This window comes from Trichosurus vulpecula, chromosome 6 (assembly GCF_011100635.1).
Source record: "Trichosurus vulpecula isolate mTriVul1 chromosome 6, mTriVul1.pri, whole genome shotgun sequence".
NCBI lineage: Eukaryota > Metazoa > Chordata > Mammalia > Diprotodontia > Phalangeridae > Trichosurus > Trichosurus vulpecula.
The window spans coordinates 137955940-137971024 of NC_050578.1; the positions used below are offsets into that span (position 1 = coordinate 137955940).

Here is a 15085-nt window from a genome sequence, read left to right on the forward strand (position 1 = left end):
GTTGCTTTCTGGTACCCTCAGGATACACTCAGCTCTAGAAAAGAAGATGCTTTTTGGTCCTGCCAAATGTGGCCTTTGGGAGGACAAAGGAGATTCAGAACTGGGATTTCATAGGGGATGGGATTCCCAGTGTGGAAGCTTCCCTCCCTCTACCAATGCAAAATAGTAGCAATTAAGTAACTTCTAGGAAGCTAGGTGACTCAGTAGCTAGAGCACTGGGCCTCGAGTCTGGAAGATCTGAGTTCAAATGTGGCGTCAGACACTTCCTAGCTGTGTGACCCTGGAGAAGTCTCTTAACCTCTCTGCTTGTTTCCTCTGGTGTAAAATGTGAGTAATAAAGTGTAATAGGGTTGTTTAGGGGACTGAATTAAATGAGATAACACGTGCATTTTGTAAAGATGCTAGCTATTATATTTGTGAGTTATTAGTCATCACATAAAGCAAATTTTATATTAAAATGACATATCGGGGCAGCTAGGTGGTGAGTAGAGCCCCTGCCCTGGAGTCAGGAGGACCTGAGTTCAAATACGGCCTCAGACACTTGACACACTTACTAGCTGTGTGACCTTGGGCAAATCACTTAACCCCAATTGCCCTCCCTTCCCCCCTCCAAAAAAAAACAGCATATCTAATCTACTAATAGGAAAGCTGTTGGATCCCTCCCTCCTCTTACAGCCAAGTACATAGAATCAGGAGGAGACAAAGAGCGTGATTTGCCCAGGGTCGCACAAGCTGGGCAGGAACTGAGCCAGTGTGAGAACCTAGGCTGCTGACTCGAAAGCCAGAACCCTGCTCCACAGGCTCAGGCCTCAGAAGAGCCCTTGTGCACAGATACTGTTCTGTGCCCGCCTCCTCCAGGCAGGTGGCCATCCTCAACAAAGAGCCCTTCAGAGATGGCTGCACCCACACCTTTAGAAGACAAGCCCTGGAGTATGGCGGACTGCTTTGTGAATGAAGTAACTAAGAAGTTCTGAGTGTCAGAGGCACACTTCCTCATTTTATCTGTGTTAGTATCATCCCAATGAATGGAAAGACTGATGAACCTGGAGTCAGAAGACCCAGGTTCAAATTTGCCCCACCCTGTCCACAAGACTGTGGACAAGTCACATAATGTCTAAGACAGTGGAGTAAGAATCTTTGGCACATCTGCTTCACGTGGTTGTTACAGTGAAAGAAGTCTGACAAATTTACAGAATTACGTGAATGTGAATGATGTTTGAGACTTAAGTGTCATAGCTTCAGAGCCACAGGGGACCTTAGAACTTGATCTAGCTCAAACACTCTATTTTACAGACAAGGAGCCGAGGCACCATAAGACTTTGATCTCACACGTTATCTAGTGATGTAGCATTTAATTAGAGAGCTCTGTTTCTTTCTGAAATTGTGGGACTTTGCTCCATCCTAAGCTAGGGTCAGCCAGGTGGCTCACTAGACAAAGCGCTGGAAGACCTGAATTCAAACCTGCCATCTAAGCAAGTCCTGTGATGTGAGCAGGCCACTTAAGGGATGTCTGCCTCAGTTTCTTCATCTGTAACTGGGGCTAGTGTTAGCAGGTAGGTGTTAATACTAGCAGCTAGGTGGCACAGCAGATAGAGCACCAGCCTTGTAGTCACAAGGACCCAAGTTCAAATTCAGCTTCAGACCCTTACTAGTTGGGTGTCCCTGGGCAAGTCACTTAACCCTGCTTGCCTCAGTTTCCTCATCTGTAAAATGAGCTGGAGAAGGAAATGGAAACCACTCCAGCATCTTTGCCAAGAAAACCCCAAATGGGGACAGGGAGAATTGGACACGATTGAACCACAGCAGGAGGTGAATTTGAGCAGAAGTGAGTGTGTGAAGGGGATGAATATTAAATAAGATGGAAGGGTAAGTGGAAACCAAGTTCTTTTGTATCTTTTCCAAAAAAAACCCAAACTGGGTCATGAAGAGTCAGACACAACTGAAACAGCAGAACAACAGAAGGGTAAGTGGGAGCCACGTTGTCGAGCGTTTTAGATACCAAGCCGAGGATATTATGTTTTCTCCAAGAGTAGAACCAAGAGCACAGTGCCTGGTAGTTAAATAAGTGTTTGTCTGTTATCAAGGTATTGATTGGAGATCTTGGAGTTATTTAAAGACACAGATCAGTGAGATCTATATCCTAGGAAGGGAAATTAATTTGGCAGCTTTATGGAGAGGGGATTAGAGAAGAGAGAGGCTGGAGGTAGGAAGTTCAATTTGGAAGTTATTTTAATAGGTCAAATGAGAAGCAATGAGGATCTAAATTCCAGATCTAAGGCTAGGATTCTATGTGTAACATGGGCTTGAGGCATGTCCAGATCACTCAAGATGTGGCACCCATGTGGAAGACGGCAGAGATCTGCTTCTGGAAGAAGATATCCCACAGTTCCCCTGCCCCAGGGATGGGAGCAGCCTTTGCCACTGCCTGTGTAGCCAGAACAGGCTGTGTCTAAATTTACCAGTCTGGGGCAGTGTGTTTTGTGCATGTGTGTGTGTGTGTGCACGCACGCGCACACATCCAAGAGAAGGTCCTATTCATTCTTACCATGGGCTTCGTGAACAAAGCTTAGTGGGGACAAGGATCACCTCTCCCCTTCCTCACTTAGACCCCATGGCCTTGAGAATTGGATTCGAGGTTTGGCCTGCTTTGTTTGTCCTTCTCAGTTCTAGGCACATATGATGGAAGTCCCTGGACCTGAGAGCTAGAGACATAGTAACCTTGGAGGCAAGATTCCGGGCCATGTGTTGTTGCTAGCCCAGAAGAAAAGTCTGGAGAAGACAAGATGCCGGGATCAAAGCTGGGAGTGAAGGGAGTGCATTGGACTTGGAACCTGTGGGATCACGCTATATAGGACATGAGTGAAGCTAAGCCGCCAGCCCTCCCAAAGACTGAGGTTGTATAAGTGGGGTTTATGCCCCAAGATGTTGAAGTGGGGCATGTTTTTATGTTTGTCCTCAATATACCTTTGAATTAAATATTCCTTTGTTAAAGCTCATCTGATTGTTAAGTGGTTTCATAGAACTGGGGTACAGGAACCCCCAGAAATCAGGAGAATATAATTAACAGGGGCTTGAGCCAATGACAACGACTATATAACCCCCAAGCCCCTTATGGGTACCAGACAATCCTGGGGGAGGGAAGGGTGAAATGTAAAATACATGACCTTTGGGCAGTGGGGGGCCAGTGTAATCACTGTTACCTGTGGATCAGGGCAGTCATGATGTGAATGGAGAGAAGAGGACAGATTGCAAGAGACATGGGGGAAGTGGCATCAGAAAAGTAACAATTTAAAATGAAAAGAACATGCCAACAGCTTCCCCATGCCCACGCAAGAACAGAAAAACCAATCTTTGGGTGAACACATTGAGAAATTCTAAATCCTATTATTTATGCTCATGGCACAGAGCTAACTCCACTATGGAGGAAGAGAAGACAGCTCATGTGCATTCAAGATGTCAAACAAAGGCCTTAGAAATTAAATATCATCATGACTTGAATGTTTCAATGAATTTTCTGACTGTGGAAAGGCTGGGGAGTCCCCGAAGAAATGTTTTCAAGCCATGAAATGTCAGTCCCTTTTCCTGAAAGCTTTCCTAAGACTAGAAGGTCTGCAATGCCATGGTGGTACCAGGGAAAGGCAAGGCCAGCTTGAAGATCCCCACATGTACATAGATGCCTCCCATGTGGCATTAACCTGACTTACATTTTTTAAAACTCCTAAGTATTACTCTGACAGAAAAGGGATCATAGAATCATAGTTCTAGGTCTGGAAGGAGCCTTAATGGCCAACGGTGGAGGCCAATGATGGAGGACCCAGGTCTTGTGACACCTCAGTCAGCCCTCTCCACAGCACCACACTGCTTCATGAACCTAGAGCCCCCTTCCTTCTGGAGAGCAAGCTTTACCAGGCCATCCATCTGAACAACACCAAGTTTTATAACCACAGGAACCACAGGAAGGGAGATGCCATGGGAGTAGGAAAGGATGCCATCATTTCAGGGCCATCTGGTTTTTCCAGAGCTTTTTGTGAGGGTCCCAGTCTACCAACAAGTAGCCTATAAAAGTGGAGAACCTTGAGTTCTCCCTCAAAGCGGCTGCTGCTGTGGGCAACCCCAGGCCCATAACTACATGTAGGCCTGACTCAGAAGTGTTTCTTACCCACAACCACCCCTACCACTTCCCTCGGGTTTCCGGGGAGTGAGGGCTTTTTCAGTTCAGGATTGACCCAGCTCAACACAGACAAGTTTGAGAGAGGCCAGATTGCTGCCTGCTGTGGTGTGGAGGCCAGCCAGGGAACCCGGCATTGGAAGAGATGGGATGGACTTGGCAAGAGAGCTAGGCTGGCCCCCGAAAGGGGGAAGCCGGAGGGGGCAGAAAGGACTAACAACAACCAGGATCTTCCTTCTTCAAAGGAGATAAAGCCTATGAAAATTCTTAACTTACACACATACACACACACACACACACACACACTGTTACCACATGGATAACACAAAGAGAGATACAGAGATACAGAGAAAGAAAGAGGGAGGGAGAAAAGGGGGGGAGGGAGGGAGAGAAAAAGGGAGGGAAGGAGGGACAGACAGAGAGAGAGAGAGACAGACAGACAGAGACACACACACACACACACACACCACAGAGAGAGAGAGAGAGAGAGAGAGAGAGAGAGAGAGAGAGAAACAGCTGTGGCCATCACTGCAGATAGGTTGAGCTTGTAACTGTACGGCTGTCATTCAGTCAACAAGCATTTACTACTATGTGCCAGGCACTGTGCTAAGTGTTGGGGATACAAAGAAAGGCAGAAACACTGTCCGTGCTCTCTGGAACTCACAGTCTAAGGGAGGAGACAATATGTAAACAATTATGTACAAATATGATATTCGTTGCTGTTCAGTCATGTCTGATTCTCTGTGACCCCACTGAGGGATTTTCTTGACAAAGACACTGTAGTAGTTTGCCGTTTCCTTCTCCAGCTCATTTTACAGATAAGGAAACTGAGGCAGTGTTAAGTGACTTGCCCAGGGTCATATAGCTAGTAAGTGTCTGAGGTTGGATTTGAACTCAGGAAGATGAGCCTTCCTGATTCCAAGCCTAGAACTTTATCCAGGGGAGAGGGGAGGGGAAGAGAGGAAATTAATAGAGGGAAGTCTCTAGAATTAAGGAAGATTGGGAAAGGCTCCCTGTAGAAGGAGGGATTTATTTGGGAGAGGTAGCCAGGGAAAGTGGCAGGGGAGGGGAGAGCATTCCAGCTTGGGGGAATTGCTCAGTGACTTTCCACATGTCTGCTGTTGCATCAGAAATAGGAAAGGAGAGAGGGAGGGGCAAAAAAATTTAAGATTTCTCAGTCCCCTGTTTTGGGCCTGGGCAGTATGTTCAGCTGAATGATGCATCAATATGTCAAGGACTGTGTGTTCAGTGTGGAATCTCCTTCTACCAACACAGATAGCGACCCCCTGTTTGTAACAACATAGGAATGTAGATTTAAGGCTGGAAAGAAACTTAGAAGTTATTTAAAGAAACTTCAGCCCAGAGAAGTTAAGAGTCTTGCCCAGGGTCATGTGTCTGAGGGGGAGTCAAACCTAGGCCTTCCTGGCATTCATGGGAGGACTCAATCCACAATGGCACAAGAGTTGCCTGGGGCTCAGAGAGGCTAAGCAGCTTACTCCCCATCACACAGCTAATAAGTATCAGGGCTGGGATTCCAACCCCGGTCCTCAGTGCTTGGACATAAATCTGAAGTGAGGCTTCTGGGGCCTCCTTCCAGACTCAATGTGAGTAGTCCATGTGTGAGAATGTCGAGGAATACTCTCCGCCACATCAGTCCTGGCCATCATGACTTAATAGGCACATCTTGGGGAGGTGCTGAGGCTCAGCAAAGATTAGTGACTTTCTCGGGGTCACAATGATAAGTTCCCAAGGTGGAATTATAAGTGGGTCTTCCTGACTCCAGCTCGAATGCTGCACCCACTCTATGGAAGGTGGAGGAGAACGCCACACTTCCCGAAAGGTGCTAGATAGACAAATCTGAGGATGCTTCCATCCCTTGATGAGATGAGCAACAGGTGAGGCCCCATCGTGAACCTGGAGGGAGCTCTTTAGAGACAAAAAGACAGGGGCAGCTAGGTGGTGCACTGAGTAGAGCACCGGCCTTGGAGTCAGGAGGACCTGAGTTCAAATCTGGCCTCAGACACTTGTGACCTTGGGCAAGTCACTTAACCCCAATTGCCCTGCCCCCCCCCAAAAGACAACTTGACCTTTAAGCCTATTGCATTTTTGTTGTTGCTGCTCAGTTGTGTCCAACTCTCTGTGACCCCATTGGGGTTTTCTTGGCAGAGATACTGGAGTGGTTTGCCATTTCCTTCTCCAGCTCATTTAACAGACGAGGAAACTGAGGCAAATAGAGGTAAGTGATTTGCCCAGGGTCATACAGCTAGTAACTGAGTCCGGATTTGAACTCAGGGAGATGAGTCTTCCTGACTCCAGGTCCGGTGCTCTGTGCACTATGGTGCCCCTAGCCTGCATTAGCACCCATCCTCTTTCCTGTCTTCTTGGCCTCAAAAGTTTATTGTCCAGGAGAGCAGCAGCCGCCATATCCCTCTCTATCCGCTACCACAAAGTGGCAGAGATCTGGGTTTGTTGTTATGCTTTTCTATTTATATCTCCAGCACTTGGCTATTATACAGTAATAGTTGAATGTTCATTCATTCATTTCCTATCCTACACCCTAGAGGTGACCAGCCCTATCCATGACTAACTCTAGCCCAGAGACACTGAGGCCGCAGTCCCTGTAGTCATGATCAATCGAAACTCACTGAATGACAGTCCAGTGACAGGCCATGGAGTGACTCTATCCCAGCAGAAGCAGAACCATTCACCGAAATCCAGACTCACTCGGAGAAGGCGGTTGTTTTCAAAGCATGGTGAATAATGCTGGGCGTGGCCAAGTCATTCTGACAGAGAAGATTGTGCGGAGGTGTCTCCTTCCGTCTCCCCACTACCGCATGGGAGCCAAAAGAGGGCTGGGGCAGACGCCATCGTGATTCACCCTCCATGTTTTGTTACATCCTGAATTTAAAAGCCTTTCTCTCTTCCTGGTCATGCTGAAAGCATTAACAGCTACAGCTGATTCACTTCCTTGGAAGGGGAGAGCACCCGCTGGAAAGGCCACACACCTTGGCCTCTTTTGTCATTACACACTCCACTGGCTGCTTCCCAATGATCATTCAGAGAACCATGAGGTCACGGTGGGTCAGGACCAGACAGCTGAAGAGGGAACTGAAGGGAATCTCTCTCTCAAAAGGGAAAGGAAGAGGAAGCATGCCCCTGGAGGCAAGTAAGGAACCTTGACTAAAGGAAATGTGGGAAGTCAAGGAAGACAAGAAGAGACATGAAGAGGAAAAGAGCACCTTGAAATTTCCCTCAGATACCAAAAGGGATTGAGCCCACTGAGTTATAATAACTACCCAACATTGATATGGTTAGTGCTTCAAGTCTGCAATGCTCTTTAACTCATTTAACAAGCATTTATTAAGCACCTACTATGTAGCAGCCACTAATAATGCAAAGAAAAAAGAAAGGTAGTCCCTAGCTTCAAGAACCTTACAAAATAGATGGATAAATGCAAAATATCTTGAGAAGGACAGAAAGGCTGTTTTCTCAGGTACTGCAGGGGATTTGCAGTGTTCAGAAAGGTTGAAAAAAACACTTCTCTGAGATGCAAAACAGTGTTTGTAATGGTTTCCCAGTACTTGAATCCTACATTAGACTCTTTAGCATGGGTCAGTGATCCCAGGATTTAGGCCTAGATTTAGCATTTAGATTCCTAGATTTAGGAACTATCTAGTCCAACCTCTACATTTTACAGATGAAAAAACTAAAGTCCAAGAGGTTTGATGAATTAATTGTCCAAGGTCTCACAGGTGGTAAGGGATGGAACCAAGATAAACACTCAGATCTTAAGGCTGCAGACTGAGTGCTCTTTCCTAGTCTGGGCTCTACCTTGTAGAAAACATACTTAGCACGGTGCCTGGCACATAGTAGGTGTTTAAGAAATGTTTATTGAATGGCAATGATTATTGCAGTAGAAAATACTCAACTCTATGTTCTTTTTTGTAATTAAATATGGTGAGTTTAAGAAACGGTCGTTGTTGTTTAGTCATTTTTCAGTCATATCCAACTCTTCCTGACCCCATTTTGGATTTTCTTGGCAAAGATTCTAGAGTGGTTTGCTATTTCCTTCTCAAGCTCATTTTACAGATGAGGAAACTGAGGCCAACAGGGTTAAGTGACTTGCCCAGAGCTGCACAGCTAGGACGTGTCTGAGGCCGGATTTGAACTCAGGAAGATGAGTCTTCCTGACTCCAGGTACCTCCTCATTGCCCTTCCTTTTGGTCTATTTCCCCTCAAATTATCTTGTAGCTAATTATCTACATATACACTGTATCCTATTATAAGATATAAGCTGTTTGAGGACAGGAGTTTTTCATTTTTATTTTTGATTCTTCTGGTATCATAAATTTACATCAAGAAGAATTTCGAGGCCTTTAAATCCAACCCATTTTCCAAATGAGGAAACTAAAGCACAAAGATTAAGTAATTCTTCCAGCGTCCCATAGATAATAAGTGTCTGAGGCAGGATTTGAAACCGGGTCTTAGTGACTCAAAGTCCAATGCCCAGTCCACTATGCCAAGCTGCTGCTCTGTGTTATAGAGAAGATTTCTATTCAAGCTGGACAAGTTGGACTAGACAGCCTCTGAAGCCACCTTAGATTCTGTCACTGTTTAGTCTGATGCTTTGTCTGGTTTAGGCCTTAATCATTGGGTTTGGTTTTGGTTTTTTAAACAAAACAGAGTTGATTGCTAGTCCAGGATACGAGGTAAAGAAAGTGAGCTTCGACAAAAGGGTGGAGACCTCCAAGACAGAGTGGAGTGAAAGAGAAGGCATATTATACTAACTACAGTTATAGAACAATACAATCACAAAACTTGAGGTCTTCCATGGCCTTCTGGTCTACCACGCGCTAGAAGGCATCCCTGCTATAACCTCCTTGTCCTGCCAAGTAGCCATCCAGCGCTTGCTTGAAGACCTCCACTTACTGTGGTAGCTCATTCCACTTTGGGGAAACTCTAAATATTAGGATGATTTTCCTGACGTGAAGCCTAACTGAGCCTTTTGGCGACTTTGACCTGCTGGTCCTACCCTCTGGGGCCGAAGTCCGTCCTTCACATGACAGCCCTTTAGAGATTTGAAGACAGATCTCGTGCCCCTGGATCTTTTCTTCCCCAGGCTGAACACATCCAGTTCTTTCAACAGATTCCCACATGATGTGGACTCATGGATTCAAGCCCTGTACCATGCTGATTGTTTTCCTCTGTATACTTCAATGTCCTTCTCAAACCACTGACTGCAATACTCTAGGTGAGGTTGGAAAAGGGCAGAGTATACCCTTCTATTCCTGGAATCTCTGCTCATTTTAGGGCAGACCAAGATTTTATTAGCTTTTTTGGCTATCCCATCATACTGCTTGCTTATTCACATTGAGCTTGGAGTCCACTGAAACCCCCAGATCTATTTCAGAACTACTGTTGTCTAACTACACATCTAATACTTGTGACATCGATTTTTTGGACCCAAGTGCACAACTTTACTTTCATCCTTAATAAATTTCACATTATTAGATTCAGCCCAATGCTTTAAACAATCAACATGCTTTTGGATCCTTACTTGGTCATATATGGTGTGAGCTGTTCTACCAAGCTTTACATCATCTGCAAGGTTGATGAGTAATCCACCTATGCCTTTAGCCAATTAATTCATTAAAACTGTTAGCACAGATCCCTGGGGTACTCCACTGGAGACCTGCCATGTTGATACTGAACCATGAACACGGCTCTAGCCTACCTGGCCAGACTGTATAACACTCCCCCATGAGTTTGGGCACCCAACCATTTCTGAATCTCTCTGCATCCTTGTCTGATCCGTTTCTCTCCTTTCTCACTGTCCAAAAAGGAAATAAGGTTAACCTGGCATGAATTGCGCTTGATGAACTGAGAATGCAGACCTGAATAGAAAATAAAATTGAACTTAAAAAATAAATGAAGGTGATATAAAAATAAAACAATAGAAATAAGATTAAAAAATAAAAGTAAACATGGACAAAAAATAAAATTAAATGAGGCAACTGAATGAGATGACTTCTAAGGACCCCTCCCCAAGTTTATAATCAGAGAAAGGGAGAAAGGGGGAGGAAGAGAGGGGGGAGGAGAGGAGGAGACGAGAGGGGGAAGAGAGAGAGGGGGAGAGAGAGGGGGAAGAGAGAGAGGGGGAGAGAGAGGGGGGAGAGGGGGGGAGAGAGAGAGACAGAGAGCAAGAAAGACAGAGAGAGAGAAGGGGAGAGAAAGAAGAAGAGAGAGGGGGAGGGACAGAGATGGAGAAAGAGAGTACGAGATGGAAGGAGGGGGAGGGAGAGAGAGGGAGAGAGAGGGAGAGGGAGGGAGGGAGGGAGAGAGAGAGAGAGAGAGAGAGAGAGAGAGAGAGAGAGAGAGAGAGAGAGAGAGAGAGAGAGAGAGGGGGTGGGTGTGGGGAAATCTACAAAGATGGGTGATCAGAGCCAGAGGACTCACAGCACTTCTCCAGGAGTGAAGGAGAAGAGCAGCACTGTGAAGCATTTCTCAAAGGATATGAGTCTTGAGCTGAACCTTGAAGGGAACTAGCGCTTACAAAAAGTAGAGGTGAGGAAGGAGAACAATCTAGGACAATAAATTAAGATGAGGGGAATGCCCCCTGGAAACCAGCAGTATGGTGACAGTGGCAGCCCCTTAGTTTTTAGGACTAAATTGGGGAACTGAGACTATTATGTGTAAAATGCTATGTAGATGTTATCAATTATTATTATTATTAAATGTATTACTATTATTGTTATCACTATTTTGAAAATTTGGGAAAGCAAGAGCCACAGATCATTTGTGAAGGCCAGCAACTTCCATCCAGGCTATTCTCCTTGCCTTGGGTGCTGTAAACTAAATGCTAAACATAGAAGGGAGCTAATACAAAGCCAGAGCCTTTCTCTGATGCAGCATGTGCGGCTCTGCCTGGTTTCAACTCCACAGAACAAGGCACCCTGTACTTTCACCCCCTCCCCCCTCTGCTTTCCAGCCTCCATTAGACTGTAAACTCCTTGAAGGCAGGGACAGTATTTTTGTTAATTGTATTCCCAGGGTTTAGCACATTGATTAGCATGCTGTAGGTGCTTAATAAATGTCTATTGGATTGGATTGGTTCCTTTCCAGCTCTAAATCTATGATCTGTACTCCTATGATCCCAAGTATGAGTTCAGAGATGGACTGTTTCTTATCTGAACTGGGAAAAGCTCACCCCCAAGTTGGCCACATCATGTGGGATGAAATTTTTCATCCACAATTTGTGACACTATAGAAGCATTGTGATCTGTTCTGGCAGAGGGATATTCCCACACCACTGACCAAAGATCCTTGAAATTCTTCTGAAAATGTTCTGTACTAAAGCATTTAACCAATGTTTTTAGGATTGAATTAGGTGCCCTAGTTGTAGTGGGATGCACACAGACAGCCCTTTGCAAAGGCTACTGTGTAAGGAAAACTGTGATCATCCATCACAAGTTTGTCCTACATCTTGAGGATAATGCTGAGGGTCTAAAACAGGAGTTCTTAACCTGGGATACATGGATCCCCAAGGGATTGGTGGGTAGATTTGATGGGTTCTATGAAGTTGGGAAAAACTAAATTTTTTTTCTTCACCAGTTTTTGGTTTCTGTTGTAATCCTCTGTTAATCTAATCATGTTAATAAAACATGATTCTGAGAAGGGACCCATCAGCTTCACTGAACTGCCAAAGGGGAACCCCTGGACTGCCAAGGAACCATTTAGAGCTCCAATATGAAGAGTCTGAATGAAAACCACAGAGAAGATGGGGCTAACACAAAAGCTTCCCTGGTACTTTGTCTGGACAAGTCTCTATCATGATACATCAACATTCTGCACAACCCTCCCCAGCCTCTCAGGACACAGGCTATAATTGTGGTTTCATTTCTCTTACTCTTCCTGTGGATTTGTGCCCACAGACATTTCATTGTGAAGGATGCAGTTTATTCTTGTTTGCCTCAGTGTGGTCAAGAGACCTATGAAAGATGGTCTCACTTCTGGCTTTGGGAACAAGTGCCATTAATGGGAGGCTGCCACCTCCCCACCATTCTGAGCACCAGGGCAAATGGGCTACCCCTGCTCCAGACAGATATCAGCCAGGCAGAGCTCTCCGTGGATGGGAAAATACTTGTCATTGTGGTGACACAAACAGGGACACAGAATTTTCCCTTCTTAACAGTGAGTAATACCATTATAGAATAAGCCGCCACTTTGGTGTTAAATGGGCAGCCACATCTAACTCCACCCTTTGCCCTCCTTTAACCCTACCCCACCCCACCCCCACTTCTTATGAAGTGGCAGTATGGAGTAGTGGATAGGGCACAAGAAGCTCAGAGACCTGGGTTCAAATCCCAATTCTGATACTCATGAGTTATATGACCTTGGAATAAGGCACTTAAACTTCTCTGTGCCTCAGTTGACTTCTCTGAAAAATAATGTAGGATTTCACAGTAACCAAAAGACAGACCTCCCCTCCCCTTGAACACAACATATGGCTCCCAAAGCAACCTTAATTCTGAGACTAAACACAGATGGTAACATGTTTTCTGTATACTCCAAATACCCATGGAAAGGGGCAGCTAGGTGACACAGTGGATAGAGTGCTGGTTCTGGAATCAGAAAGACTCATCTTTGTGAGTTCAATTCCAGCCTTAGACACGTACTACCTGTGTGACCCTGGGCAAGTCACTTAACCCTATTTGCCTCAGTTTCCTCATCTGTAAAATGAGTTGGAGAAGGAAATGACAAACCACTCTGGTATCTCTGCCAAGAAAACCCCAAATGGGGTCACAGAGAGTCAGACATGAAAAGACTGAAAAAACTACTCAACAAGTCAACCTGTGTGAAATGGATCCAATTCAAAAGCCCACTTACCTCATAGAGACTCCCTGTGCCAGCTGTTGCTTCTCCCTGTCACAGCTTGCAACAATGTATGGAATAATCTTTCACTGACTTGTATTCTAAAGTATAAGAAGGGCTGTCTTACCGCAACATAAGAAAGGAACAAGATACAAAGCAGTGCCTCTCTCCAACTTGGCTGCCAATAGTCACAGCCTGAAAGGGAACTTGGAAATGGCTAATCCAATTCCTTTTTGTTTTGGGGAAAAATAAGACCCAGACTTGGAAAATGAGCTATCCAAGACCTGAGAGGTAATAAATGGCAGAGCCAGAATTCAAACCCAGATACTCAGACCCAGTGTGCTTTCAAAGCACCAGGCTGCCTCCAATTTCCCAGCTGTAAGTTTTGTTTCTCTCATATATTCAAACTATTTGTACTTAAGAACATAACAAGGAGTAATCTTTTTGCTACTTGTATTTCCAAGGCATAAAAAAAATCAAAATCATTCATTCACTTTGAAGGATTTAGCTTGCTAAGTTCCAAAAACAAAACCTGCCTGTTAACTAGAGTGCATGGTTAGGTTTGTCCCCTTTGAAAGGCAGCGGTGTAATGGAGAGATCCTTGAGCAAGGAAGACGCGGATTCATATTCTGTCTTTGACACATACTTACTGAGTGACCTCGGGAAAAACACTTAGAATATTGCTACTTCAGGCAATTTGGTAAAATCATGGACCCTCCAGTTGCATCATTGGTAAAAGGAAATTCCACACTGGGAATTATGTGTAGTTCATTGATTCATTGGGTGGTGGTCTCGTTGGTGTAGTTCTGTACACCAGTGAAATCACAGTTCTGGAACACTTCCTTCTATCCCCCCTCCCCCGCCCCCTAAATCCACACAAATAAATTCTAATACAATTCTTCAATATAAGAAAACTTTCAAAATCTGGTAGTAAAATATTATTACATCATGACAACTGCTACTAATTCTGAATATAGAAAGTAAAACATTTGGTTAAAAAAAACCCGAAGAACCATTACCTACCAGAGCCAGTAATCTGCCATCCTCCTTCATGGCAAGATAACGGTTGGCACATACTCCCTTAATAGACACCACTCCTCTCTCTTCTGCCTGAAGTTGTAGTTTAACTGGGAAAAGAGAAGAACAAATGGGGTCAATGACTGCAGGGCCACTGAGACCATAAGCACTGATGACATGGAAGGGACCCAACTCCCACATTCTACAAGAACAGCCAACTGGGAAGGAGTGAGGGGACCTGTGTCTTAGCCTCATCTCTGACACTAACCATCTGTGTGCCCATTAGCAAGTGACTTCTCTCCAGGGTCTGTCTAATTCTAAGCTTATTTTTTTTGAGGCAATTGGGGTTAAATGACTTGCCCAAGGTCACACAGCTAGTAAGTGTCTGAGACTAAATTTGAACTCAGTCCTCCTGATTCCAGGGGCAGTGCTCTATCCACTGCACCACTCACCTGTCCTGACATTATTTTTTTAGTTTTATGAAGCTTTTTTAATGAGAGGATTCTCAGGTATGGTATTTTCTGAGATTCAGCACTTGCTGTCTTTGTACTGTTCTTAGCAATTTCTGTCTGGATGAAGTACAACCAAGGGGAAATTGGCAAATGTTTAATAATTGGTTCTCTCCTCTCAAAAAAATAAGCCTTTAACTTTAACTTGAATTATTACTATTTTCTCCATCAATTTCTTAAGTCTATAGTCTAGACAATCGCCAAAATGAATCAAGCTGTAGCCTCTGAAGATTTCTGAGGTATAAATGCTCACATGGAAAATTCACCAATTTGGGTGGGCACAAGCACAGCCCTGAGTTCAACCAACTAGTTACATGTTTTGTTCACAGGATGTAGTACAGAAAGAGACCTAAGAGACCAGCTAGTTTAACCCCTTCATTTTTATACAGGAGGAAACTGGGGCCCAGAGGAAATTACTTGTCCAAGGTCACACAGTCAGCAGGGCCCAGATGCAAATCCAGGGTTTCCAACTTCAAATCATCCTGTGTTCTCTCACTGCCCTGCATTGTCTCTCCTTAAA

The 15085-nt window shown here is 44.8% G+C and overlaps 1 protein-coding gene across 1 annotated transcript in view; it reads right to left on the reverse strand.

Annotated features, from left to right (window-relative positions):
- FGF2 (fibroblast growth factor 2) overlaps nucleotides 1-15085 on the reverse strand; it is a 61901-nt gene that overhangs the window by 722 nt on the left and 46094 nt on the right. The window contains exon 3 of the mRNA XM_036765034.1: nucleotides 14063-14166. Within this exon, the coding sequence (XP_036620929.1) occupies nucleotides 14063-14166 (104 nt within the window). The remainder of the gene's footprint in view (nucleotides 1-14062; nucleotides 14167-15085) is intronic.